Source organism: Agaricus bisporus (genome assembly GCF_000300575.1).
Source record: "Agaricus bisporus var. bisporus H97 unplaced genomic scaffold AGABI2scaffold_10, whole genome shotgun sequence".
NCBI lineage: Eukaryota > Fungi > Basidiomycota > Agaricomycetes > Agaricales > Agaricaceae > Agaricus > Agaricus bisporus.
The window spans coordinates 95789-121335 of NW_006267345.1; the positions used below are offsets into that span (position 1 = coordinate 95789).

Consider the following 25547-nt stretch of genomic DNA (forward strand, 5'->3'; position numbering starts at 1 on the left):
AGCCTCCAGGCGACCTTCGTCTGTGCTAACTATCACTGCCCACTTTGTCCAGGAAGATCCTCAATTCAAGGTTCAAGTTGGTCTGGGTGGTGTCGGCCCCTGAGAAAGCATAGTCGCCGTAGAGAGTGCCCTCTCTGTGTTCCAAGAGGGCCTGGTATGACTATGTAAAAAGAGAATTGCAGTACCAACGAAATGACGAGGAAGACAACTAGAGCACCGCCCACTGCGAACGTACTGACAACAGGACCAAACATATCGCCAGCTCATATCTCACGTAAGCATTGATCTGCTTCGCTTGCCTGATGGGGACGTGACATGTCACGGACATTCACCTGCACACATCATCAGTCTTCTTAGGTCAGTTTTCGTCAAAAGTATCCTGTTTCTGGGCTGGAATCAATGGATTTATTGCTGAATCAACGCTTGCGATAGGTGACTGCCATATCTGGCTTCACAACTAATTATGGTGGTGGGCAATATACACCGGCGCAAGTCGAGTAAGGACCTCGAAGACGACGAGGTCTTTGTTCCAGCACCTTTCGAAAGCAGCTCTACAAACCCGGTCATTCTGGCCCCTGCTCCTCCTGGAAACCGTCCACTGTCGTCCCACGCCCGGAGTACCTCTGTTTCGGGCCCATCGCCTCCTATACCCCGGTCACCGCCTTTGGTTCCCCTTTCTGCTGGTCCGTCAAGGACGACGTTCAACACTCTTCCTAATGGTAGAACTGTTAGCGCACACCATGCACCCGCAACAGCATCGCCTCTTAACCCGACATTCGCACGTGGACATGACCGAAATCGGTCTGTGTCTGGTCCATTCACTCCCCCACAGCCATCCCCCTTGACCTCAGTCTTTCCTTCAAGTCCAAATATGGCATCTCCATTGTCACCATCTACCTCTAATGGCATTGCTTTCCCTCCTGTACTCACCGCGTCGAAATCACTCCCTTTAGATCCTTCCTCTCCAGTAAACCCCAACGAACCCTCGACTTCACCAAAGCATGGTCGCAGACATTCTCGGCTTCATTCACGGAATCTATCGATTTTCTTTCCCCGCCCGGGCTCCCTTCCGACTTCTAGTATTGCAGAGGATGGTTCTCAGGAAATGGACTTGAAAAATGATGTCGAAGCTAATGGAGCTGCGACCCCTGGCGCCAATTCAAGTATCCAATTTCCCCGTACGCAATCCATGACAAATGGACAAGTTACCCCGCTTGGTGTTGGTTTTTCCTTTGGTGGCAGAACACCTGCCTCGTCGGCTCCTAATCCGCCCTCTATGGGTTCTACTTCTTCCACTTCGACCACCACGAAATCAAGAAAAGGACACCATCACAAACATTCTATGTCGCATAGCTTCTTTTCATTTCTTGAACCAGGAGCTACTGGTGTTCGTTCAACATCAACCTCTCCCGTACCCGGAGATGAACTTCATGCTCAACCCACACCGATACCCGTATCACCGTGGAGACCTTCGTCTATAGTACACCCAACCCCTTCCATCCACGACCATAATGACTCTGGTGAGGGAGTGCCACTAGGCCCTGTCATAGGTGCGGTAGGGCAATTTTTGGTTGGGGCGTGGTTATGGGTGTGTGGTCAACGCATCGGATCACTGAGCTGTACAGGTATTGGTTATTGGGTTGTATTTGATTCGCTGGGTGTTGGTATAAGTAAAGTTTTCCCACCTTGGCTAAACTCGAAGAAGGATACATTGCGGAACGCAAGAGAAAAGGAGAGGGCAATGTTAAAAAGACCGTACGGGTATGTCTTCCCGATCTTAACATCTATACAGTTGATTGATCTCCAATCAGGCAGAAGCGTGTACTTACGGTATTCATGTTCGCACAAGTCGTTTATTTGTTATTTGCGGCCGTATATGTCTGCAAAGAAACAATTGAACATGTTCTACTTGCAGCTGGAAATGGACACCATCATCATCCTGGTGAAAATGATGATGAAATTGGGTACGGTTTCCGCCAACTCTTTCCGAAAATTTTCCAATTGACAGGACCTCAGTATTGAATTTCCACCAATGATGACTCTCTTTACATTTTGTTCGACGATCGCTACGGCTCTTTTATTTAATAACCATGCAACACTCATTGATGGTATGATCGGTTTCTTCGCGCTTCAATCTGCGTGCTAACGTTGTCCAACAGTGACTGGAAACCGCATGCCCTCTCCTTTCGCATTCCTCCGCTCACTAATGCAATCCTCCAAGCAGACAATCTATGCCAACACTTTTTCACCCTCCCCTCTTACCAATATGTTGACGAATCCCTACTCGTCGAGTCCTCTAGTGTTTTGTCTTGCGATGTTTGGGATCGCTGTCTTCGTACCTGCGTGAGTTGCGCTTGCGACTCAGTTTGTACAACGCAACTGATATTTTTTTTCCCTTAGCACGCACCATCGACCTGCGGATTTAGTGTTAGCATCGATTATTGCACTTGTGACATTCAAAGTTTCGTATAGGGCGTGTATAATCCTCGGTACTGTTTTATTGCAAACTGCTCCGCAGAGAGGATTGGCGAGTGGGAGGATGGAAGCTTTCTTACGAGTGATGCGTGACGTACGTTGTTTAATTAACTCCTCTTTCTGCGTCGCTCAATCATTTATCAACCATTGTTTTGCTTTTTGTTGTTTTTAGGTCGAACGGCATCCTAATATCATACATCTTCCTGCACCACATATCTGGCAACTTACACCTTCATCCTTACAAACTAATACTACTACTCCATCTATTCACAATCATAACCTCAAAGACGGTGAAAGTTCGATAAACGATGGGACACTTATTGTGTCGTTACAATTACACGTTAGAGAGGATCTTGGTGATGATGAAATTTTGAGGTTGACGAAATGGACTTGGGAGAGGGTGGTTAGGGCGTTGGGAACGGCGGGTGGGGTGAATAAGATTGGGAATGGGAATGGGAATGGATGTGGTGGTGGGCAAGGAGATGTTTGGAAAACGGGATTGGGGTTAGGAGGTGATGTAGGTGTGGAGGTTACGGTTGGTGTTGTTAAAGGTTGATGATGTAATTATTGGGCTAACAGTTATTTGAGTGTTTTTTGTTTTGATGTCGTTGTTAATTGCTTCCAAGTACGGATAACCGTGGTAGGTATTTAACTGCTACAAAAACTCGGAGAGTCGGGGGGTGTCAACCGTACCCACGCACGAAACTGATCATCCATACTTAAGCCTCACCAGCATCCCCTCGCAATGCCGATAAGGACCGTTATGACGATTTTATGATGAATTATGGCGATTCTGAACTTGTGTTCATCAGATTTAATGCAAACTTCTTTGAAAATTTTCGGATGCTGACTGATCATTGTGCTAGATGGATAACCCACTGGGATGGTAAATGGAATTTCCCTAGCGATAAACGATAACCCCGGGCGACTTTCCATTGCACTGAAATTCAAGTCCCACGGTGTTGAAGCCTTAGTCAACATATTGTTGCACAAAAGGGTCACAACACACAACAGTGCCCTGCGTGCATGCCGCAATGTGTCTCTCAAAAGCAGAGCGAGCAATGTTATAATAGGTCCATTATTGAGAGAGACCCGAAATCAATCCCATTTATTACAAGCTAAGATACTTGGTTGATTTCGAACTCTGTTCGATTCGTAGATTGTGATGACTTATCCCCACTAGGGGGGGCCAAGTCCGAGGGCTTAGTAATTCGACGCTGAGTGATCATGCACATGAGCCATATGCATGTCGGACCAGCGGACCCTGCTCAATTGTTTTTGGACGATATCAATAAGCGCCTGTTCGGATGTTACGCTAGGTTACGCCCGCAGCCCGCCAAATTTCGATCCACGGGTTCAAAACCGTACGGCGCTTGAAATGAGAGCGTACGGTAACGTTTCCCAGCGAGCCCGATATGCCTCTCAGGGGTTCTGCACGTCGCGATCGAGTTTGATGCATGATGCATGATGGCTGTTTTTCGCAACATGTTCAAATAATATGTAAGCCAGTCACGGTGAGATCCAACGTTGATTTTTCCTACAATCTACTCTACATTTCCTTGGCCAGTGTGTTGGGGTTAAATTAACAGATAACGGGATGCTATGATGACTTGAGGCATACTTGACATCTGAACAGACCCTGACTTACCGGCGGCAGAACTTTGAAGTGGCTGAGATGCCGTCGGCCCACTGAAAATAGAACTTGCTTATCAAAAGGTACCCTCAGTTCTTTCGCTTATTTATAAAAGCCATGTTTTATTCCTGACGTCAAAATTCTTGCCGTGGACTTTATCTCCCCGTAAACATTCCTTATCCACCACCTTCCTCCTTCTCCTCTGCGTCCTATGGACCAACATTCCAACGACCTCCCCCATGCCGATGAAGAGATGGGCATGGCGGGGAATGAACTGAATAAGGTCGAGTTACCTGATACCACTACATCGCTAGTCAAGTCTTCAGAGTAAGCATCTATATCCGTGAAATTTAACTCTCACTCTGATGAATGGACCACCAGTTCAGCTGAGAAATTTTCGGATCCAAAAGGGGGAGAGCCGAGTGATAAAGACGATGTCATATGGGTCGGAAATTGGCTTCTACTCCGGCTGGATTCTTTACTCACGCTTCAGGTTATACTCTAGGTTGACTTCGAGCCTAATGACCCAAGAAACCCAATTAATTTTCCTCGACGAGAGAAATGGTTGCTCACCATCGTCGCCTGCTTAGCAACGGTGCTTGCTTGTGAGTTATCTGCTTAACACTGTTCATAGCTTACCTATCAACTGCTACTAATCCGAATATTCAGCGACGGCTGCTTCCGCGTACAATCTCGGCTTCGAATCTATGATACGTGATCTCAACTGCACACAATTTCAAGCTACTATCGGCCTCAGCGTGTATCCCCTCGGTTTCGCAGTCGTACCCATGTTTACTGCGTCGCTCAGTGAAGAAGTAGGTAGAAGGCCACTATACCTGTGGACGGCACTCGGATACGAACTTGCCTTTGTGATGATCGCATTGTACGTGCGCTTGTGTTTCTGTGTTGATAGATAATAATGTCTATTCATCTTAAGGGCGCCCAATATCCAAACCGTTATCGTTGGGAGATTTTTACAAGGTGCATTCGCTTCAACAGGAGCGACAATGGTTGGAGGCACGATAGCTGATGTTTGGCCCGTTGCCGAGTACGTCCAATTTTTGCAGATTCTAGACGATTCCTGATAATAAAACGACAGACGCGGTCTTCCTATGTCTATTTTCGCGCTAGCAGCAACTTTTTCTCTGGGTTTGGGTCCTATCATTGGGGGATGGATAGAGATGAATCCTAGCCTTGGGTGGAAGTGGATAAACTGGGTGCAAATGACGTGGGCCATTCCTCATTTATTAAAATTTCCAAGGTGTCCTTAATTAATGGTGTCTTGCTGACATTAGGTGGTCGGGTGCCTTTATCCCCGCGGCTTACTTCGTTCTCAAAGAAACGCGATCAACAATAGTCTTAGAGAAAATCGTTAAACAGATGAGGAAGAAGACACGAGACCAGAGATATAGAGCTCGTGTGGAGAAGCCTGAATTGCTCAAATTAATGTGGATAAGTTGTACTCGACCTACACGTGAATACTTTCCTTCACACCTTGCTCGTTCACTGCTAACGTTCTAATCGCAGGCCTGGTGTTGACCGAACCTGTTGTAACGAGTTTCAGCGTGGGTATCAAACCTGCTTGGAGAACACCCGGGATAGCCATGGCGAAAACTAAACTTCGATCACCCCTTTCATGTTTTAGGGCCTTTTCTGTCTTTTAGAATCGATATCTGGAGTATTCAAAACCTTGCATAATTTCAACGTTGGTCAGACAGGAACAGTGTTTGTCACAATGTGGTATGTGTTCAATCGAACTTAGTTTATCTCTGCTCACACCTTTCTAGTATCGGTCCGCTTCTTGGATTCGCCACAAATTTATACCAGGAGAAGCTTTATAAGTAGGTTACAAACCCACTGAAGATGTCTAGTCTGCTTGCTTATACCCGTGAAATAGGAAATATTACCCAACCCGTAATGCGGAAGCTCGTTTGATTGCTTCATGCTACGCTGCCTTCCTTTTACCTATTGGAATGTTCATCTACGCATGGTGTTCGTTCCCCAAAGTACATTGGATATCACTCTGCATCGCCATCACAGTATGTGTCATTCTTCTCTACTCCATCCCAGAAGTTGACTAAGCTCTGTTCATATTAGATATATATGTGGGGCACATTCGTTGTATACCTCTGCATTTTCTCATATCTAGCGGACTGGTACGTTTTCAAGAACTTTCTTTATTCCAATCATCGGCTAAGGCATGCACCTGGTAAAGTTATGGACCTTACGCCTCTTCGGCGCTAGCAGGACAGTCCTTGGCACGTAACATCCTCGCGACAGTGTTCCCACTCTTCACACAACAAATGTATCAAAAACTGACTTATAAGTGGGCCAATACCCTGTTCGGATTCCTTGCCCTAATTATGGTACCCATTCCCTTCGTAAGTGCTTTCGTCCGGTGTTTCATATTGAGCTAATCTGAGCTTTGTATTTCAGGTATTATTTTATTACGGACCGAAGATCAGAATGATGAGCAAGTTTTCGAGGATGGCTGTGGAGTCTCAAAAATAATTTATCTTGATGACGATTTACGTTGGGCTGTGAGTGGTGGTAACCGGTATTTTGACATTCGAGCATTATACGCATTGGTCATTAATATTATAATAAAGACGGGCTGTAGCATCTGAATCTTCCGTGTCTGTGCACAGGGAAAGCTGAGATGACGAATTTAGGTCTACATCATGAGGACTTACATGTAAGTACTTAAAGTTCTGTGAATGTGTGGAATCAACGAATGAGCCTAGTAGACCGAGGTGCGATACAAGTAACGAAGTCGTTACAGAACACCACCAGTCTAATGTCACTACAGGCGTGCCATAAGTGGGGCACCACGCTCTGTGTATGCGCATGTTTGGTCTAGTTTTAGTACAGTCCGTTAACCATCGTATTTAACTTGAATATACTCTTCCACCACTGCTACTCGTAATTTGTGGTGTCATTGCCTAACTTCTCTCCCTTTAGGATTACCACTCTCCCATTCTACTCGAAATGTCCGTTGAACCGTAAGGAATGGGCATGAAGGACGGATGATTGGCACAGGTAACGCAAACAAGACTCGCTGCCGGGTGACCCGTGCATTCCGTGTTCTGACCTCACCGCTGGGATCCTTGGTCCTCCCACTCCCCGACTTATCAGGCAAATCATCCTCCTTCTTCTCATTCAGCAGTCTCAATCAGCAGTAACCGGCCACAAGCGAGATATACTTATAAGGGCTGATCATGAGCAGTCTATATCAAGGTCATGTCATAAAGAACAAAAGTGTAGAATCGCGAAAGGGCACACGGGACTACGAGCATCAGATTTTCCTGTGATCTTTGTAGAACTTTTCTGATCGAAATGTCATGAGGTTTCGCCGAGTTTTCGCATACGTGAGTGCATCCGTCCAACTAGTGTAACCCCCCTCAAGGTCTTTGCTTGATTGACATAACTCTCACACGGATTGAGTGAATTCTCTCACACTATGTCAAGAAGCCATCTAGGTTGGGAGAATACCAATGGTTCTTCGAACCTTATGACACATGTCGATCTTGTCTCGTTGAATTTTTCGAAATAGCATAACCAACCTGTGTACACCCGTAAACATCCCCGGACGTGTACTTCTACCATGATAAATCTGCGCCTGCGAGACATTCTGGTTGCAGGCTTTTGTATTATCCTCCATCTTGTCTATCGATCCCACAAACGGCGCTTGCTTCCTCCACCTCCAGGACCCACTAGATGGCCGGTAGTGGGAAGCATCCTTTCCATGACCCTCAACTATGCCCATATCTCGTACCAGAAATTTGGGAAAAAACTCGGTTCGTGTCTATATACTCTTTCTAATTTCATTCTCCTTTGACGTCTCTCTAATACAGGAGCAAAGTTCCTGTACTATGAGGTCTTTAATCAACCGATTATTGTGATAAATGACGTACAGGTGGCTCAAGAGCTCCTCGAAAAGCGGTCTGCTATCTACTCAAGCAGGTGACCTCTCTGCCACTTATTTTCGGCCTTGAAACTGATTCTTACAATACAAGGCCACAGGTAAGGATACTCTCAGAGGGGTAGGTTTATATCGGTTATTGTATCGCAAAACCTACCTTAACGCAATTATCAGAATCGGTATGAACAGGTTTTTTGCAATTATGCCATACGGGGATGAATGGAGAGCACAACGACGCATGTTCCAGCAATACTTTGGACCAAGGCATTTCGAGCAGCAATTGGAGATGCACGAAAGGATGCTACGCTTTGTTCGCAGAGGACTTCTACCAAATCTCCTTACCTCCCCGCAAGACTTTCATGAACATTTAAGAAAGTCAGCGACACCCTTCCAGCTGGTATACATCGGTTTCATCTAATTTCTAATCCCTATAGCTGTATCGGCGGCTTTTCCATATCAATAGCGTATGGCCTCCCTGTACAACGGCAACACGACTCTCGCGTGCGGTTCTCAGGAACGGTGTTTGGGGAAATGATAGCGGCAGCAGGTTCCGGAAAGCTTGTAATTCATTTCATATCTTCGTTGCTTCAAGACATACCAGATTGGATGCCAGGCTCAGGGTTCAAAAAAGCCGCACGCGACCTGCGCTCGCTTATAGAAAAACTAGTGGAAGATCCGTATCAGGCGGGATTAGAGTTATTGGTGAGTCGCTACGCTTTAACTCCAAACCACCCTAAAAAGAACTTCGTATAGGATGAAGGAAATCCACAAGAATCATTCGTCGCTACCAGCTTGGCAAAAGGCCGCAACTACGCTGATTTTGAGGGCCATGTAAACCGTCTCAAGTATACTGCTACACAGTTTTTTGGAGGTGAGTTCCTTTTATTCCCAGTATTTTGAGAAATTCTAACCTGATCGAACCCTAGGCGCTGCCGAAACGACTATGACCGTTTTTTCGACATTCGTGCTAATGATGCTGAAAAATCGTGACGTCCAGTGTGAGGTTCAACGAGAACTCGATTCAGTCATCGGTTCAGATCGGATGCCCACGATGTCGGACCTGTCACGATTGCCCTACCTGTCTGCCGTGATAAAGGAGACCCTACGGTAAGCAGTATAGCACTATCCTAAGGCGTGTAGATTGATTGCGTATCTTAGCTGGAATCCTGTGGCGCCGTTGAGTGTACCACGTATGACCACTAGCGAGGATGTATATGACGGGTACTATATCCCGAAGGATTGTATCGTCCTCACCAACATATAGTTCGCCCTTTTTCTGAGTATTGTAATATGTCCACGCTGACGGTAGTTCTAGCGCAATGCTCCATGACGAGGATACATATCCCGAACCAGAAGAATTCAAACCCGAACGGTTTATAAAGAACGGGGTCCTTCGTGACGATGTCCCTGACCCAGAAACGATCGCTACCTTTGGGTTTGGTAGGAGGTAAATTGCCCACTTCTCCCTGAAGTTGCCCTTGAAATCAATGTTTTGTCTCACCAGGATATGCCCTGGGTCTCATATCGTGTTACCGTTCATTCATCTGATTGCAGCCTCAATCCTCTGTTTATTCGATATTCTACCAGAAGTGGATGCAGAAGGCAACCCGATCAACGTAGTTCCTAAGTTTGCACCATCATCACTTACGTCGTAAGTCTATGAGCGTGACTATCAGGGAGGCTGATAGCTGATTCATATATCCCAGCGAGCCGTACCCATTTCCTTGCAAAATTGTGCCTCGCGGAGACAGAAATGTGAAGGAACTGCTCAAGGAGTACATTGGTAATGAACCCATATAGCTGATGTAGTTGTAACTGGTACTTTGAAGGGCATGCCATAAAGAACAAAAGCATAGAGTCGCGAAAAAGGGTACTTGGGACTCTGAGGCTTGAGCATCGGATTTCCCCGTGACCCTTGCAGAGCTTTTCTAATTGAAATGTCATGAGGTTCGCCGATTAGGCTAAGTTGAGTTTACCACTCCGCATAGAATTGAGTGAGTTCTCTCACACTGCCACAGAATACCGTAATGATTCTTCGAATCATTGACACATGACGATGTTGTCTCGTCGACGTACACCCGTGAACCTGCCCAGACGTGTGCTTCTACCATGGCAATTCTGCGCCAGCGAGACATTCTGGTTGTAGGCTTTTGTCTCGCACTCCATTTCATCTATCGATCACACAAAAGGCGCTTGCTTCCTCTACCTCCAGGACCTACCAGATGGCCGGTAGTAGGGAGTGTTCTTTCCATGACTCTCAATTATGCCCATATCTCGTATCAGAAACTCGGGAAAAGACTCGGTTCGTGTCAATATGCACTTTGACACTATGATTCTCCTTTGACGTCTCTAATACAGGAGCAAAGTTTCTGTACTATGAGGTCTTTACTCAACCGATTATCGTGATAAATGACGTACGGGTGGCTCAAGAGCTTCTCCAAAGGCGGTCTGCTATCTACTCGAGCAGGTGACCATTCTACCACCTAATTTCTGGCGTTGAAATTAATTCTTATATAAGGCCGCAGATGACGACACTCTCAAAGGGGTACGTTTATATCAGTTATCCGTATCTCAAAGCCTGCCTTGATGTAGTTATCAGCATTGGTATTGACAAGTTTTTTGGGCTCATGCCATACGGTGATGAATGGAGAGCACAGCGAGGCATGTTCCAGCAATATTTTGGACCAAGTCATGTTGAACAGCAATTGGAGATGCACGAAAGGATGTTGCGCTTTGTTCGCAAAGGACTTCTACCAAATCTCCTTACATCCCCGCAAGACTTTATTGAACATTTAAGAGGGTCAGTGACGTCCTCCCCGCTGGTGTACATCATCAGCCTTATCTAACATTTAATCCCTATAGCTGTATCAGTGGGTTTTCCATATCTATAACATATGGCCTCCCTGTACAACGGCAACATGACCCGCGTGTGCAATTCGCAGGAAAGGTGTTTGGGGAAATGATAACGGCTATGAGTCTCGGAAAGCTGGTTATTCTTTACATATCTTCATTGCTTCAAGATATACCAGATTGGATGCCAGGCGCAGGATTCAAAAAGCCCGCACGCGATTTCCGCTCGCTTATAGGAAAATTAGTGGAGGACCCATATCAGGCAGGATTGGAGTTATCGGTAAGTCACTATGCTTTAACATGAAATCACCTCACAAAGAACTACGTATAGGATGAAGGAAATTCACAAGAATCATTCGTTGCTACCAGCTTGGAAAAGGGCCGCAATTACACCGATTTCGAGGGCCACGTAAACCGTCTCAAGTATACTGCTGCACAGTTTTTTGGGGGTAACTTCCTTTTGTTCCCATTGTTCAGGGAAATTTTAGTCTGACCGAATGCTAGATGCTTCCGAAACGAGTATGACTGCTCTTTCGACATTCGTGCTATCGATGCTGAAGAATCGTGACGTCCAGCGTGAGGTTCAACGAGAACTCGATTCAGTCATCGGCTCAGAACAGATGCCCACGATGTCGGACCTGCCACGGTTGCCTTACTTGTCTGCCGTGATAAAGGAGACCTTACGGTAAGTAGTATTGCAGTATCTTCAAGCCCGTAGATTGATTGCGCATCATAGTTGGAATCCTGTGGCGCCGTTGAGTGTACCACGTATGACCACTAGCGAGGATGTATATGACGGATATTATATCCCGAAGGGTGCTATCGTGCTTACCAACATATAGTACGCCCTTCCTTTCAGTATTGTAATATGCCCATGCTAACGATAGTTCTAGCGCAATGCTCCATGATGAGGATGCATACCCGGAACCAGAAGAATTCAAACCCGAGCGGTTTATCAAGAACGGGGTCCTTCGTGACGATGTCCCTGATCCAGAAGCGATTGCTACCTTTGGGTTTGGTAGGAGGTAAGTTTTCCACTTCGCCCTACAGTTTCCCTTGTAATTAATGTTTTGTTTCACCAGGATATGCCCTGGGTCGCACATCGCGCTACCGTTCATTCATCTCATTGCAGCCTCAATCCTCTGTTTATTTGATATTTTACCAGAAGTGGATGCAGATGGCAATCCGATCAACGTAGTTCCTAAATTTGCGCCTTCATCTGTTACATCGTAAGTCTATGAGTTGACTATCGGAAATGTAGCTAATTCATAACGTATCCCAGCGAGCCGTTACCATTTCCTTGCAAGATTGTGCCTCGTGGAGATAGGAAAATCAAGGAACTGCTCAAGGAGTACCTTGACAATGAACCCATATAAGCTGATGTAGTGCTCTTACCTGTACTTGTATCCGCGAACCCTGTAAAAGTAATTATCCCTTTTTAGCATACCTGGTGCCGGCCACGCATAAGTGAGGCTGCTTCTGATCAATGGAAGCTACTTTCTTCATAGAAGGTGATAAATTTCCGGCGTTGCCAGAAACCATCCCAGGTCCACAAAGTTATTAGAGGTGTTAATCCCCAAGATCTCACCAACAGAGGAATTGTCAGATTCTCGAATATTCATTCAGTTACACTGGGTCAGATGTTTCGAGAAAGCGCACTTGCTTTTGCGCTAGAAATGATCAAAAAGGGCGTTCTGCTAGGCGTCCGATCGACGCACTTTTTGATAGCATCACTGGAACAAATCAAAAGCACGAAATAGGAAAAACGAGTACCCTACCGATAACCTGATGCCGCCGCGTCAGCTGGGGAGAACCGACAGTTTTGTTGGTTTTTTTACACAACCGTTCCAATCGCTGGAAAGCAATGAATTGTTGGCCACTGGAATGCAGTGTTCGAGACTGTGATTTCACACGGTTTGCTGGAATTCCATTAACTATCATCCACTGTCATTGAGACGTCAAACAATTTGGGTTTTCCAGTGGGATAACCCTCATTGTTGGCAGATACCCACTGATCACCTTTTCAACTGATTTCCAGTGCGAATGGGATTATAGTGTGGCTTCGTACTGATTGCTTCGCTTATATCTTTTCATTTAAGGACTGTCACATAGTACTTCGTTTCTAAAATCAAAGATAGGAAGCAACGATTCAGATGTAAACGAGGAATTTTATTTTTTGAACTACGATACAAAGGCATTTTCGCGATTGACATCATGAGACTTCTACCAAATGAGTTGACCACTGTGATATGATCATCAGCTGAGAATCCTTTCAAGATAAATGAACACATACCCATCAATGAAGTATTCTCCACCAGTCATGTAAGTCGCGTGATCGGAGAGAAGGAGAATAGCTTGACCAGTCATTTCCTCAGGCTAGTATAACACGTTAAGAGCGGACTTTCTGATAGACAATGAAGCGATCATACCTGAGCAAATCGGTTCAGAGGGATGTTGCTGGCTTGGTGATCCCGAATTTTCTTGTCCATGTGAGCAGTCTGGTCGGTGTTGACTACACAAAGTGATAATCAATACCTCATAACTGCATATATACACCGAGAAACTCACCATATCCTGGAGAAAGCGCATTCACCCTGATACCGGCAGATGCCCATTCGGCAGCAAGACCCTTAACGAGGTTGGAACAGGCGGCCTTTGAAGAGTTGTAGAAAACTTGAGTGAGAGAACCATTAAGAGAAGATTGGTTGATGATTTGCGAGCTCATGGAAGAAGTGACAACGATAGAGCCCTTTTGTTGCTTCTGGAGCCAAAGTCTATTCAGATAAACGGGTCAATGGATTAATCTTGATAATGTGGTGTGATGGTCTCACTTGGCGACAGCACGGCAGGTGTTGAAAACACCGAAAACGTTGACGTCGTAGACGAACTTGAAGTCTTCATGAGTGAGTTCAGTGGCAGGTTTCACAACTGAAACACCAGCGTTCTATAAACCTCATTGGTACCATTTCCTAAGCTTATGTTTGCATGGTATACACTCACTGCGATAAGTCCAGAGATAGGCCCAAGGTCTGCGTCAATTTGTTGGATCGTCTTGGTTACAATATCCGTGTTGGAAACATCACACTGATACGCCTAGAAATGGAGTTGGAAAAAAATCAGTCGTCAATTAAGGTATAGAAGAGTGCATATAATGACCTTGGTCTTGACGCCGAATTCCTTTCCGACCTTTTCAGTCACTTCCACGGCGTCTTTAGCACTCCTGAAAAGATAATATTGATTAAATAGATAGATCGATAAAACGCCGCGTCCTACGTACCTGTAGATGACGGCGACATTGGCACCTGCGGCAGCTACGGCGCGCGTAAAGGCGAGACCAATACCGCGATTTCCACCGGTAACGATTATCGTCTTATCTGTGGAAGATCATCAGCAATCAAGACAATGACCTCTCCATCAGCCCATCAGCGACCGAGATCGCATCCAATGACTTACTGACAAAGCTGATAGTGAATCCTGGGGCCATTTCGTCAAGTTGCAAAGGTAGAACTGGGATGTGTAGTGGAAAGGAAGATGGGGATGGGGACTCGAAGAAGGAAACAAACGACTTACTTATAGGTGCCCCACAGGAGTATGATGCTTAAAGCTTAGACCCTTGACGTCACCAGGAAACGTAGTTGTGCCAAATCCGTATCAACATACCATATGGTAAGATCGTTTGAGCGGTCAATGGAGGTTCGACTAGACGATTGGATGATCGCATCAGGGAGCAGAATAAACAGGCCGAGAATGGACAAGTAGAATATAGATGACAAATTATAATCAGAGAAGGTAAACAATCATAGGATGCACGCGCTGTTAACCGATCAATCGTCGTCTTCTTGCCCCGAATCCTGCTCAGCCCCGTCGTCACTATTATCATCATCAGGCGTTATCGTCATCAAATCGTTCAAGCTGCAAAACGTGCCATCAGTAAGATCGTCCAACAGGAGAGACGAAAATAGCGATTGCAACTCGGGGTCAGCAAATTAGGCAAAAAGGGGCTCATACGGACCATCTAACAAAGGGTCGCATGACCTGGGCTACGTATCCAAGCTCCTGCTTGAAGTTAACGTCCAACACTTCGTCATCGGTAAAACTGGTAATTTGCGATAACATGTCAGACGTGAAGATGTTGGATAATGATAAAAAAGTAAGGTGACACGGGCTCGTTCTTTTTCCGCGGAGGCAATTAAGCAAAGCGATACAACGAGGCTTGGATATGATGTATTCTCGATGCATCCGTTCAGATGATGATTATCTTTTCCTTATCGCCGCCTATCCAAGGCGATGAAACAGATTAGATGCGACATACCAATGAGCAACAGCGAATGAACGGCACTTCAGCAAATCGATGTCCCTAATAGGTACAAAACACGACCCAACATGAGAAAAAAACCTCATTGACATAATGACGGCTTACTGATGATCTTTAGGAACACCCTTTGGAGCCGTCTTCAACTCATCTTCTCTTCCGAATATATTTTGTCGTTCGCCGTTGGGATGGGGTTTCGCTACGCCAAAAAATTGTTCAAATTCGGCGAAAGAAATGATTTCGCGTAGTCGTCCTGAATCACGCTTGATATTGGATCTGTCCACAATAATTGAATTAAATCGCATTAAATTGCATCATATGATGACGACCCGAAACAGAATGAGGATGGGGGATCGTGTGTCAGGCTAGAACGCGTACCTTATAGTATCCAATTCGTTCTTTGCCGGACACCATGTACCGGCGGCGATCAGGCTTTCATTCCCTGGCTTGACTAAGGAGAGATCGTTAGAACATCAGCAACGGCTCTAAACAGTCCATACTCATTCTACACGAGATGACCCAACCTTGGGTTCAGCAAACATAGGGCTACTAATAGGGGGGGAAGAAACTCACACGTGATCTGTAGAAGTTCGTTAAATCAAATCGGGGGAATAGAAACAAGATAGTTATCTTGGCGGGACGTACATCCTGCGAAAATGCCTTTTCTGCCGCTTCGAGAGAAACTAGCAGAAAGTCCTGTCTTGTAAGGCGTTTTGTCATTACTGAAGCGAATCTACAGGAATAAGATGAAAAGACTCATAAGAGCGAACAGATGTGATAGGTCTCACATCGCGATAGATACGGTGAATGACGTCCTTTGGGGGCAATATTGGTATCTCATCGTCTACTTCTATAAGAACATCAGTAAAGGATTCAATAAAGTCTTTCCATTCTTTCTCGGCCACTCGATAGACGGGTTCTGTTTGACAGGAATGAGCAACTCTTATAAACAAGCATGCCAGAAACTTTACCATGCAGTTTGAACCTAGGGTGACATGTGATAAGTTTAGGTGGTAATCCAGAGCTTAATTTGATTTCGTACCATTGCCGATCATTGCATTCCGGATCCTTCAACTTATTAAGGAAATTTAGAGTATTCTGCGAGATTTGTCCAGCAGGGACTAGACACGCGCAGAACGTCAAGAGAGTCAATACAGATAAAAGGTATAATGTAGCGAGAGCATACCCAGACCGGTGGTGGGAGCTTTTATGACCTCCCCAACGATCTCCTGACCATCTTGCAATTCCAGACGTTCTTCGTTCGAATCATCAAATTCCTTCTTCTTCGACTTCCGTTTCAGGGTCCGCTTCGACTTTGATGGCGACGGAGCCGCTCTTTTCGGTTTCTTTCTTCTTTGTCGATCGTCGTCGGACTCATCCAGGTCATCGCTGTCAAGCTCCAATTCTTCGCTCTCGGAATCTGAGTCATTTTGCGGACGCGTCTTTGTTGTAGGAGTCTTCTGAGATGAACGTTTGCGCTTTGTAGCAGATAGTTCAGAGCCAGCTGTTGGTTTCCGTGTAGACGCAGGCGTCTTTCTGGGTGCCATTTTTTTGTTGTGGAATGGGGTGTTTCAAATTCGAAAGGGACGCTGTCACGTGGCCGTGTACTTTTCGTGTGGCGGTGCATTAATTAGTACAATGGACCCCGACACATTTCTGTTCACTGTTGTTCGTTAACCTGTGATAACCCATACCTTTCCGTGGACGGCCGGAGTGTCATAGTCGTTCCCTGTAGACTCCTATAGAGCCTTTTCAACGCGGGAACGGAATCCCGGTAACCAAGTCGTGGATCAGGAATGTACTGGAATGTATGGCTTACCACTGTTTAAAATGAGTTATCACATCGTTTGTCTGTACGGGGGTAGTCCCCCCACCCGCGTGACTTGGGGGATGCCCTGGATCGGAGGATCTGGCATCACTTGGCATTTTTATTTGTCTATATGTAGCCTTGGTCAAGGAGCATCTGACTTGCCCACCGCACCTTGTGACCGCGGAGGTTGTGCGGAATCTGTGAATATGATATCTTTGATGCGCAAAATGGATGGATTTGATTTCATACAAGATCTCTGGAACAAATCCCTCTGAGTCTAGTATACAAATGAGTCCGCCTGCGGCCACCACATCTTTGAGCGATCCCGTCGGATCACGCACATAGCAATTATGTGCAGGAGTCTGTACAGAGTCTGTTTGAATGAGCCATAACGAGAAGCGAGAGAAGAGCCGGGGCAATGTAATTAAGGGCATGCTCTGCGGTTACGCTTTCGAACCCGATGCGCGATTCCACCACGCCTGAGATTGTTGACGGTTGAGGTCGCGTATATCAAGGTTTTAACATGTATAACAGTATGAAATCGTCCACTTATGCCCCAACCTAGCACTGTCGTCTTAGCATACCGTTGTCTGTTTATTGTACCCCAGCACACGTCTTCTCTCACTGGCCAAGGAAAATGTAGAGTAGACTACGGTCTACTATAGTAAGAAATTTCAATGTTTGAATAAAATTGGCTAACTATCGTCTGAACATGTTGCAAAAATAGTTCAGCAAACTCGATCGCGATGCGCTGAACCCCTGAGAGGTATGTCGTGCACCGCCGTTTCCGGGATCGCTGGAACCAAGCTGGAACGCATTACCAGGAATTACGAGGAATTACCTTGGCTCTACCTTGGCTCTGCCCCTGTCGGTTTCAAGCTGGTTTCAAGCCTGCACGACCTTGAACCCGTGAGAATGATATTTGGCGGGCTGCGGGTTCGAAACCGTAGCGTCTGAGCAGGCGCTAAAGCTAACGGACGGCTGAGCCAGAAGCCCAGTTCATCGACTTTATCACCTATGCGCAGACTTGGTCTCCTCCGCATACTTCCACATACTTCCACTCATCTCCACTGCTCTGCGCTTCTAGTGGACATAGCCTTAGTTCGAGATAACGGAAATGATGACATGTCCAATCTTGGGCCGATCGATATAATCACCCCTTTCGGAATGCACATATAAATTGTATAATAAAATCAAAAACTTGCTCCAGTCCTTTTCCCCACACTCTGACAATGGCTGATACTCACATCGGCGTCGCCACTCACCCCGTCGCCCCTCGCGTCGCACAAGGCACAAAAACTCCCCATGTCGGCCCTGATATCCACGCGTATCGTGCCGCTCATGCTCAGACCGTTGGTGATGGTTCCGACGAGTGGTGGGCAAAGGTAGGCTCACCTGTATATGTGAGATCAGTATCAAATACAAATTGTTTTTTCCAAGATTGCTCGTGAGACCCTCCACTGGGATAGGCCCTTCAAGACCGTCAGATCAGGAGGATTTGGCACTGGAGATGTCGTATGGTTCCCTGAAGGTGGCCTCAACGCCTCCTACAACTGTATTGATCGTTGGGCATATAAGAATCCCAACAAGGCGAGCTACCCATTTCCTCCCAACTAGCCTAGATACTGACCGGGGCATCTTCTAGACCGCAATTGTCTATGAGGCCGATGAGCCTGGAGAAGGTTGCGAAGTCACGTTTGCGGAGCTCCTGCGTGAAGTCTCCGGCATCGCCAATGTGCTCAAATCATTCGGAGTCAAGAAGGGCGATACTGTCTCGATTTATCTCCCTATGACCTGGCAAGGAGTCGCCGCTTTCCTTGCTTGCGCCCGTATCGGAGCGGTTCACTCCGTTGTTTTTGCCGGATTCTCGGCAGAGGCCCTGCGCGATCGTATTCTAGATTGCAAATCCCGCGTTCTCATTACCTCTGACGAAGGTCGTCGTGGCGGTAAAACCATCGCTACAAAGGCGATAGTCGATTCTGCCCTCACAAAGTGCCCCGTCGTTGAACATGTCCTTGTCCTCAAGAGGACGGGTAGCAATGTTCCCTGGACCGCAGGGCGGGACAAGTGGTGGCACGAGGAGATTTTGAAGGTGCCATCTTACTGCCCTCCTGAGGTTATGTCTTCAGAAGATCCTTTGTTCATCCTCTATGTGAGTCATGGCTATGTCTGTTGAAGGAGTTGATGCCGATTGTCGTATCATAGACCTCCGGATCGACTGGAAAACCCAAAGGAGTGGTACATACCACCGGTGGATACCTCCTCTGTGCCGCTCTCACTAACAAGTACGTCTTTGACGTCCATGAAGATGATCGCTTCGCTTGTATGGCCGATATCGGTTGGATCACTGGTCATTCTTATATCGTCTACGGGCCTCTCGCGAACGGTGTAACTACGACCGTTTTCGAATCCACCCCCGTATACCCAAGTCCTTCCCGTTACTGGCAAACAGTCGAGAAGCACCGTCTCACGCATTTCTACTCCGCCCCCACTGCTATTCGTCTCCTCCGTCGCCTTGGTGCTCACCACGTCGAGAACCATGATCTAACCTCCTTACGTGTGTTGGGTACTGTTGGTGAACCCATCAACCCAGAAGCTTGGCACTGGTACAACGATCATGTTGGAAAGAAACAATGTGCTATCGTTGACACCTTTTGGTGAGTTGAAAGTCTGATTGTTTGATGGGTGTAGGAGAATCAAACCTTGCTTTTATAGGCAAACGGAAACTGGTTCTATTATTGTGACGCCATTCCCAGGCGCTATCGAGACCAAGCCTGGTTCTGCGACAGTGCCATTCTTCGGTATCGAACCCGCCATCCTCGATCCCACTAGCGGCAAGGAGCTCGAAGGAAACAGTGTAGAGGGTATTCTTGCTATTAAAAACCCATGGCCTTCAATTGCTCGTACTATTTACCAAGATCATAAACGATACCTCGACACTTATATGCAGCCATACCCTGGCTATTTCTATACCGGTGATGGCGCTGCTCGCGATGAGCATGGATATATCTGGATCAAGGGTCGTGTCGATGGTACGTGATATCTCGAGATTCTTCATTATTGATAGACTGATTATATCGTAGATGTCATCAACGTTTCTGGTCACCGTCTTTCTACCGCGGAGATTGAATCTGCATTGATTATGCACCCCGGTGTTGCCGAAACTGCTGTCATTGGTACCGCTGACGATTTGACTGGTCAAGCCGTGTATTCATTTGTTACTTTGAAACCGTACGTCCCATTATAAGTTTATTCAGCATGCGTGAAGTAATTCTCTTGATCCAGTGAATTCAAATATAACCAAGATGACGAAAGTTCACTCACCAAAGAGCTCGTTCTTCAAGTTCGTAAAATCATCGGTCATTTCGCGGCGCCCAAGAAAATCTTTATCGTACCGGATTTACCAAAGACTCGGTCTGGAAAGATTATGAGGAGGATTATGAGAAAGATTATTGCTGGTGAGGGTGATCAGTTGGGTGATTTGAGTACTTTGGCGGAGCCTGCTGTTGTGGATGTTATTAAGCAGAAGGTGGCGGCGAGTACGTGAGGGTGACCATTGAATGAACCGATCTACTGGGAGGGGTTTATGGTAAAACTTTCGTCTTTTTTTCGTGCCCGTGTGTGCGTCATTGCTTTCGCTCCCGGGTATACCGTTGCTTGTTAGATGAAGAATTGAGTACAATATATGTCTGTACGAAGTAAAAATCTGTGTAATATGGAAATGCGTAACTCTGTGGTTTCGTTTAATAGTGCTTGGTCGTGAGTACAGAATGTTTTTCTACTGCATGGACATGTATAATGAAATTCTGGCGAATGGGCTCTGATCCAGTGATCCTCACAAGGACGTCAGGTGACAAGTGACGCGTGACATGTCCTGCCTCTGCCGTCGTTTGGGAAGGCCAAAGCCTTAGCTCGTTGTCACTCTGCTCTTTTGATATAAGCGTATATCTAATTTTTAATACTGCTTGGCCATGAGCACAGGACGTTTTCCTCCTGCATGAACGTGTATAGTGAAACTCTTACAGATGTTGAAGTTTAACTGCTTCACCAGTTGCTCGAGTTGGGAAATAATGCTCTATAGAAGATTATGAGTGGTGTATTTCCGATCGCAGCTGTTGTAAACTCGCATACTAACTTTATTTTTTTATTCTTAGTATGAAGACGAGGCATGATATTGCGTTGATTCAGAACTGGTAGGCTGGTGGTAAGTAGATTGATTCCTCACACATATGCTGCAGGAAGTCAGGTGGCCGGTGACGCGTGATATGTCTTACCTTCTTATCATTTGGGTTTTCGTTTTCGTTTTCGTTTTCGTTTTCGTTTTCGTTTTCGTTTTCGTTTTCGTTTTCGTTTTTTTTTCTTTGGAAGGCCAAAGCCTGAGCTCATTGACACGCCGCTGTTTTGATATATGCCTATCCGCTTCTCGAATATCTCCTGCCTTCTCGATGCTCAACCAATTTTTCCCAAATCTGGACATTTGGAATGAAATTCTTGGCTATTTTGAGGTATCGTTGGGGCCGGCGAGGGATAACAAAAGAGTCGCCAGGGAAAAGAGGAAAGCGAGTCTCGCCATAACGCTTCTCTCACCTTGGCTTACGGAGTTGGCTTTGGATGTATTGTGGAAGGATATGACTACGCTCGTCCCAATTGTCAGCGTTGCTAATTCGGGTGGTGAATTTATCGATTATCGCGTCTCAGATGGAAGGGGTTGCTGGGTAAGTCATATTCGGTCAGAACCTTCCGAGTCCTAAACATTTCACCTCTAGCGCGTCTCTGAGAATCTGGAAATAACCGAAAAGTTCATCGATGATCTCATCAGAAATTTAAAACGCATCCGTAATCTTCGGGTTCAGGTTAGCGGAAAAGAACTCGAGCTGTGGCAAATGCTCCATGCCTTCCTTGTACCTCGCTCTATGGTGTACCTTCTTCCTTGTCTACAAACCCTATACCTTACCAGTGCCAACGATCCTCAATCACATCCTTTTCTCGGGATCATATCTTACATATTTGCCCCAAGCCTGACGGCGATTACCGTCGGTGGGTGGACGACAGTACAACATCATATGAACTCGCATCAACTACCAAATCTTTACCGGCTGCGTTACTTTGATCCCACTTTGGAAAATTATCCTTGCGGTATTGGACGCTTTACAAGTCTCCGACACCTTGTCCTTTATTACGACCAGCATCGGTTTTACAGTTTCTCTAAGTTGACCAACCTTGGATCACTCCGGCATCTAGAGAAGCTTGCCATCTCTATTCAGCTTGATCATGATGAATCCCAGGATCCGTCGACTATATCTCTAACGCTTCCTGAGCTACGAGAACTTCGGCTCGGCATTGGTAATGAGGAAACCCTCGGTCCATTCTTTTCCGGAGGAGTGAAACTCCCCTCCTTGTCTTCTTTATCGCTCGATATTCATCATGGCCTGAGCCGGGAACTTCCTCTAGGACCACTTGCCGCCGCATATCCCAATCTCATCTATCTGGCTCTGGCTTATATCCAGACACAAGATCACTCGTACATAATGTCCGCAAACGATTTGATGAAAATCGTTGATGTACGTGGAATGAAGGACCTAAAATTGATTAATATTCCGCACGAACTCCAAGAGAGAGATATCTTCTCATTGGTGAAGTCGCTACCAGACCTTCACTCTCTTGTGGTTACGAGGCTGGAACCCTTTTCGGCAACATTGCTTATCTCGATTTCCCAATTTTCCAACCTCCGTTGCGTTGAACTTCCCCTGGATTTTTCACTCTTGGTGGACCACCGCTCTTCAGAAAAAACGTCAGAGACTCCCAGTGAACTGCGGAAAATAATTTCCCTCGATTCATTAGGAATACCCGCCAAATCGCCCTCAAAACTGGCTCTGATCAGGAAAATGCTACACCTGTTCCCGAAGCTAGAAGAGCTTATAGGGTATGATGAGTCTATGGAGGAGCTACAGGACCTCTTTGAGGCGGTGAATAATATGTTCTATAAACCTTCAGTAAGTTGTTTAATAGGCTATTAATTTCGCTACAAGTGCCTTACGAGATATCAGAAGTAGTGAGCACTGTATTCGCGTTCAATCTCTATAAACGTGGACGGTCGGGCATTTCTTAACGTCGGCAAACCTGAAGTGGTCGAGGAGAAGTTTGCAGGTCAGACTTCTGTCCCACCGGGCGCACATATGAAAAGTCTTCCTCTGATTATAACTCTTATCTATTCAAATTATAAAATTGTTTGTTGCTGGACCGGGAGATCACTAGTCAGGTGACGCGTGTTCGCGACATGTCACATTTGCGCTGGCGCGTCTAGCTCTGTCATTTACCTACACCTTGCCAGCCCGCTAAGTTCATCATTCTCCTTTGATATACGCATATGTCTGGTCCTAAAATATCTGCGGCCCCGATGTTCAACAAATCTCTTCTGGGTCTCGATATTTGGAATGAAATTCTCGGCTATTTCGAGGTCTCGTTGGAGAAGGATGGCGAAAAGGTTGTCAAGGAGAAAAGGAAAGCGATGCTCGCCATAGCGCTTCTCTCACCCAGGCTCACGGAGTTGGCTTTGGATGCCCTGTGGAAGAATATGACAACACTCGTCCCGATTGTCAACATTGCCAACACGGATGGTAAATGCCTCCGCTATCGCAAATCAAATGGAAGGGGATGTTGGGTTAGTAATTTTCACAGACACAGAATCTTCATCAAATAAGCTGAGAACATCACATCAAGCGCATTTCTACAGATTTGGAAACAACCGATAAGCTCCTCGACGATCTCATCAAAATATTAAAACGCGTCCGAAGTCTTTATGTCAAGGTCAACGGAAAAGAACTCGAGTTGTGGCAAATGCTCCATACCATTCTCGCGCCACGCTCTATGATGTACATTCTTCCCTGCCTACAAAACATATCCCTCATTAGCGCCGACACTACTCGATCACATCCTTTTCTCGGGGTGATCTCTTGTATCTTTGCACCAAGCCTGATGTCAATTACCGTCAGTGGATGTTGGGGTGCCTCCTGGTCGACAGTACAGTATTATATGAACTTGCATGACTTACCAAATCTTTCTCAGCTGCTTTATTTCGATGAGACTTTGGACGATTTTCCTCGCGGTATTGGCCGCTTGACAGGGCTTCAAAACCTTACTCTTCACGATGAAGGTCAATTTTATACGTTTTCAGTGTTGGAATACCTTGCACCCCTCTGCTGTCTAGAGAAACTTACCATCTCTATTACTCTTATTGATGACACCAAAGATCCGTCGACTGTTTCTGTAACGCTTCCTATGTTACAACATCTTCATCTCAAAAGTGAAACCAAGGAAACCTTCGATCTATTCTTTCGACAAGTGCAACTCCCCTCTTTGACGTATTTGTCGCTTGGCATCCGCCATGACCTGACGCAGGAACTTCCTTTGGGATTAATCGTCGCTTCATATCCTAACCTCCTCCATCTGATTCTGCAATGTGCCAAGGCACAAAATCATTTATATAAAATAGCCGCGAACGATTTGGAATCAATCGTCAATCTATGTGGATTGAAGAGCTTAGAACTCGTCAATATTCCGCACAAACTCGGATGGAGAGATATCTTATCATTGGTGCAGTCGCTACCGGACCTGTACTCTCTTGCTATCACGGGGCCGGGAATCATATTTTCGGCAAAACTGCTTATATTGATTTCCAAACTTTCCAACCTTCGTCGTATTGAACTTCCCCTGGATTTAACACCTCTGATGGATCACAAATTATCGGACAGGACTTCAGAATCTCCCAGTCAATTGCGCAAAATAATTTCGAACTACACGAAAGGAATTCCCGACAATTCGTCCGAAAAAGTGGTTCTAATCAGAAAATTGCTACACTTGTTTCCGAAACTGGAGGAGTTTGGTGGGGCAGCTGCCTCTATGACGGGGTTAAAAGATCTCTTTCGGGTGGTAAATAAAATGTTTAAACCTTCAGTAAGTCGTCTAATAAGCTATAATTATACTACCTCACAAGTTATTTAAATTAGTGAGCACTGCTCTCGAGTTCAATTTTATACCTGCAAATCGAACATTATCTTATGATTTCCGTGATGTCGATCTAATAGATGCGTACACTAACTAAAAATTACCTCTAATGTATCCATTCCTCCAGTAATTTGATTGTGTGGCACAATGTGTTGTTCTCGTCAACAGTGCCTCATTGAGCTCCCGCTAGTTTGCCCACTTGCCCACATTTAGCCGATTCCAATGAACCGCCGATGCGTCTTAACCCAATGTTTAGATGGTCATTAAGAATGCCCGCAAAATCGTCCGCAAAACTGGCTCTGGTCAGGAATATGCTACACTTATTCCCGAAGCTAGAAGAATCTGGAGGGACGAGTGAGGAGCTACGAGACCAGCACTACATTCGAGTTATAATCTCCACACTCAGACTACAAACGTGTAGGCCTGGGCGTTTCTGTTGACAAACTTGAAGTGGTCGAGAAGTTTCTCTTGCAGGTCAGACTTCTGTCCTACCAGTGAATAGTCTTCTTCCGATTATAACTACCAGCTATTCAAACTATAG

General features: G+C 45.9%; 9 protein-coding genes across 9 annotated transcripts; 7 read left to right on the forward strand and 2 right to left on the reverse strand.

The window, feature by feature from the left end:
* Nucleotides 1–463: 463 nt before the first annotated feature.
* On the forward strand, nucleotides 464–3031 carry AGABI2DRAFT_153136 (hypothetical protein; the record flags this gene model as incomplete). The annotated part of the gene is made up of 10 exons (XM_006454987.1): nucleotides 464–683; nucleotides 756–967; nucleotides 1001–1163; nucleotides 1206–1761; nucleotides 1812–1964; nucleotides 2017–2108; nucleotides 2160–2343; nucleotides 2401–2569; nucleotides 2648–2900; nucleotides 2997–3031. 10 exons carry the CDS (start codon nucleotides 464–466, stop codon nucleotides 3029–3031), a joined length of 2037 nt encoding a protein of 678 aa, XP_006455050.1.
* A 1288-nt stretch (nucleotides 3032–4319) lies between these two features.
* AGABI2DRAFT_145318 (hypothetical protein) lies at nucleotides 4320–6619 on the forward strand (the record flags this gene model as incomplete). Its single annotated transcript, XM_006454988.1, has 14 exons — nucleotides 4320–4435; nucleotides 4490–4601; nucleotides 4626–4713; nucleotides 4778–4991; nucleotides 5046–5156; nucleotides 5208–5336; nucleotides 5404–5567; nucleotides 5636–5673; nucleotides 5754–5848; nucleotides 5896–5949; nucleotides 6006–6147; nucleotides 6206–6264; nucleotides 6324–6489; nucleotides 6545–6619. The coding sequence occupies 14 exons, from the start codon at nucleotides 4320–4322 to the stop codon at nucleotides 6617–6619; spliced, it is 1563 nt and encodes a 520-aa protein (XP_006455051.1).
* A 1069-nt stretch (nucleotides 6620–7688) lies between these two features.
* Nucleotides 7689–9960, forward strand: AGABI2DRAFT_209318 (hypothetical protein). The gene is made up of 11 exons (XM_006454989.1): nucleotides 7689–7905; nucleotides 7963–8071; nucleotides 8125–8151; nucleotides 8205–8405; nucleotides 8465–8732; nucleotides 8784–8901; nucleotides 8957–9137; nucleotides 9189–9293; nucleotides 9346–9477; nucleotides 9535–9681; nucleotides 9737–9960. The coding sequence occupies exons 1-11, from the start codon at nucleotides 7713–7715 to the stop codon at nucleotides 9828–9830; spliced, it is 1575 nt and encodes a 524-aa protein (XP_006455052.1). The 5' UTR covers nucleotides 7689–7712; the 3' UTR covers nucleotides 9831–9960.
* Nucleotides 9961–10139: 179 nt separating this feature from the next.
* AGABI2DRAFT_187530 (hypothetical protein) lies at nucleotides 10140–12256 on the forward strand (the record flags this gene model as incomplete). Its single annotated transcript, XM_006454990.1, has 11 exons — nucleotides 10140–10332; nucleotides 10389–10497; nucleotides 10549–10575; nucleotides 10630–10830; nucleotides 10893–11160; nucleotides 11212–11329; nucleotides 11385–11565; nucleotides 11617–11721; nucleotides 11774–11905; nucleotides 11963–12109; nucleotides 12163–12256. 11 exons carry the CDS (start codon nucleotides 10140–10142, stop codon nucleotides 12254–12256), a joined length of 1575 nt encoding a protein of 524 aa, XP_006455053.1.
* A 769-nt stretch (nucleotides 12257–13025) lies between these two features.
* Nucleotides 13026–14574, reverse strand: AGABI2DRAFT_194752 (NADP-dependent mannitol dehydrogenase). Its single transcript, XM_006454991.1, has 11 exons — nucleotides 14541–14574; nucleotides 14451–14484; nucleotides 14334–14387; nucleotides 14158–14254; nucleotides 14037–14100; nucleotides 13881–13973; nucleotides 13712–13824; nucleotides 13449–13654; nucleotides 13310–13392; nucleotides 13174–13256; nucleotides 13026–13122 (listed from the first exon to the last, which is right to left on the reverse strand). Exons 3-11 carry the CDS (start codon nucleotides 14362–14364, stop codon nucleotides 13104–13106), a joined length of 789 nt encoding a protein of 262 aa, XP_006455054.1. The 5' UTR covers nucleotides 14365–14387; nucleotides 14451–14484; nucleotides 14541–14574; the 3' UTR covers nucleotides 13026–13103.
* Nucleotides 14575–14629: 55 nt separating this feature from the next.
* Nucleotides 14630–16739, reverse strand: AGABI2DRAFT_209325 (hypothetical protein; the record flags this gene model as incomplete). The annotated part of the gene is made up of 10 exons (XM_006454992.1): nucleotides 14630–14792; nucleotides 14893–14976; nucleotides 15193–15237; nucleotides 15301–15468; nucleotides 15571–15643; nucleotides 15838–15925; nucleotides 15981–16111; nucleotides 16164–16177; nucleotides 16235–16313; nucleotides 16379–16739. The coding sequence occupies 10 exons, from the start codon at nucleotides 16737–16739 to the stop codon at nucleotides 14705–14707; spliced, it is 1131 nt and encodes a 376-aa protein (XP_006455055.1). The 3' UTR covers nucleotides 14630–14704.
* A 1482-nt stretch (nucleotides 16740–18221) lies between these two features.
* AGABI2DRAFT_194754 (hypothetical protein) lies at nucleotides 18222–20811 on the forward strand. The gene is made up of 7 exons (XM_006454993.1): nucleotides 18222–18387; nucleotides 18443–18592; nucleotides 18648–19154; nucleotides 19208–19659; nucleotides 19718–20034; nucleotides 20086–20233; nucleotides 20288–20811. Exons 1-7 carry the CDS (start codon nucleotides 18235–18237, stop codon nucleotides 20547–20549), a joined length of 1989 nt encoding a protein of 662 aa, XP_006455056.1. The 5' UTR covers nucleotides 18222–18234; the 3' UTR covers nucleotides 20550–20811.
* A 636-nt stretch (nucleotides 20812–21447) lies between these two features.
* On the forward strand, nucleotides 21448–23019 carry AGABI2DRAFT_121006 (hypothetical protein; the record flags this gene model as incomplete). The annotated part of the gene is made up of 2 exons (XM_006454994.1): nucleotides 21448–21717; nucleotides 21769–23019. 2 exons carry the CDS (start codon nucleotides 21448–21450, stop codon nucleotides 23017–23019), a joined length of 1521 nt encoding a protein of 506 aa, XP_006455057.1.
* A 350-nt stretch (nucleotides 23020–23369) lies between these two features.
* On the forward strand, nucleotides 23370–25364 carry AGABI2DRAFT_121007 (hypothetical protein; the record flags this gene model as incomplete). Its single annotated transcript, XM_006454995.1, has 3 exons — nucleotides 23370–23663; nucleotides 23723–24955; nucleotides 25263–25364. The coding sequence occupies 3 exons, from the start codon at nucleotides 23370–23372 to the stop codon at nucleotides 25362–25364; spliced, it is 1629 nt and encodes a 542-aa protein (XP_006455058.1).
* Nucleotides 25365–25547: the final 183 nt, after the last annotated feature.

Excerpts from the sequence above, each read along its gene's own strand:
- AGABI2DRAFT_194752 (XM_006454991.1), bottom strand. The coding sequence starts at position 14,364 with ATGGCCCCAGGATTCACTATCAGCTTTGTCA. Across the intron at positions 13,825-13,880 it reads CTATCTCTGGACTTATCGCA|AACGCTGGTGTTTCAGTTGT; the intron begins GTGAGTGTATAC and ends TGAGGTTTATAG. Across the intron at positions 13,393-13,448 it reads TGCGCTTTCTCCAGGATATG|TCAACACCGACCAGACTGCT; the intron begins GTGAGTTTCTCG and ends CACTTTGTGTAG.
- AGABI2DRAFT_194754 (XM_006454993.1), top strand. The coding sequence starts at position 18,235 with ATGGCTGATACTCACATCGGCGTCGCCACTCACCCCGTCGCCCCTCGC. Across the intron at positions 18,388-18,442 it reads CCGACGAGTGGTGGGCAAAG|ATTGCTCGTGAGACCCTCCA; the intron begins GTAGGCTCACCT and ends GTTTTTTCCAAG. Across the intron at positions 20,035-20,085 it reads GATCAAGGGTCGTGTCGATG|ATGTCATCAACGTTTCTGGT; the intron begins GTACGTGATATC and ends ATTATATCGTAG.
- AGABI2DRAFT_209318 (XM_006454989.1), top strand. The coding sequence starts at position 7,713 with ATGATAAATCTGCGCCTGCGAGACATTCTGGTTGCAGGCTTTTGTATT. Across the intron at positions 8,733-8,783 it reads AGGCGGGATTAGAGTTATTG|GATGAAGGAAATCCACAAGA; the intron begins GTGAGTCGCTAC and ends AACTTCGTATAG. Across the intron at positions 9,138-9,188 it reads GTGATAAAGGAGACCCTACG|CTGGAATCCTGTGGCGCCGT; the intron begins GTAAGCAGTATA and ends TGCGTATCTTAG.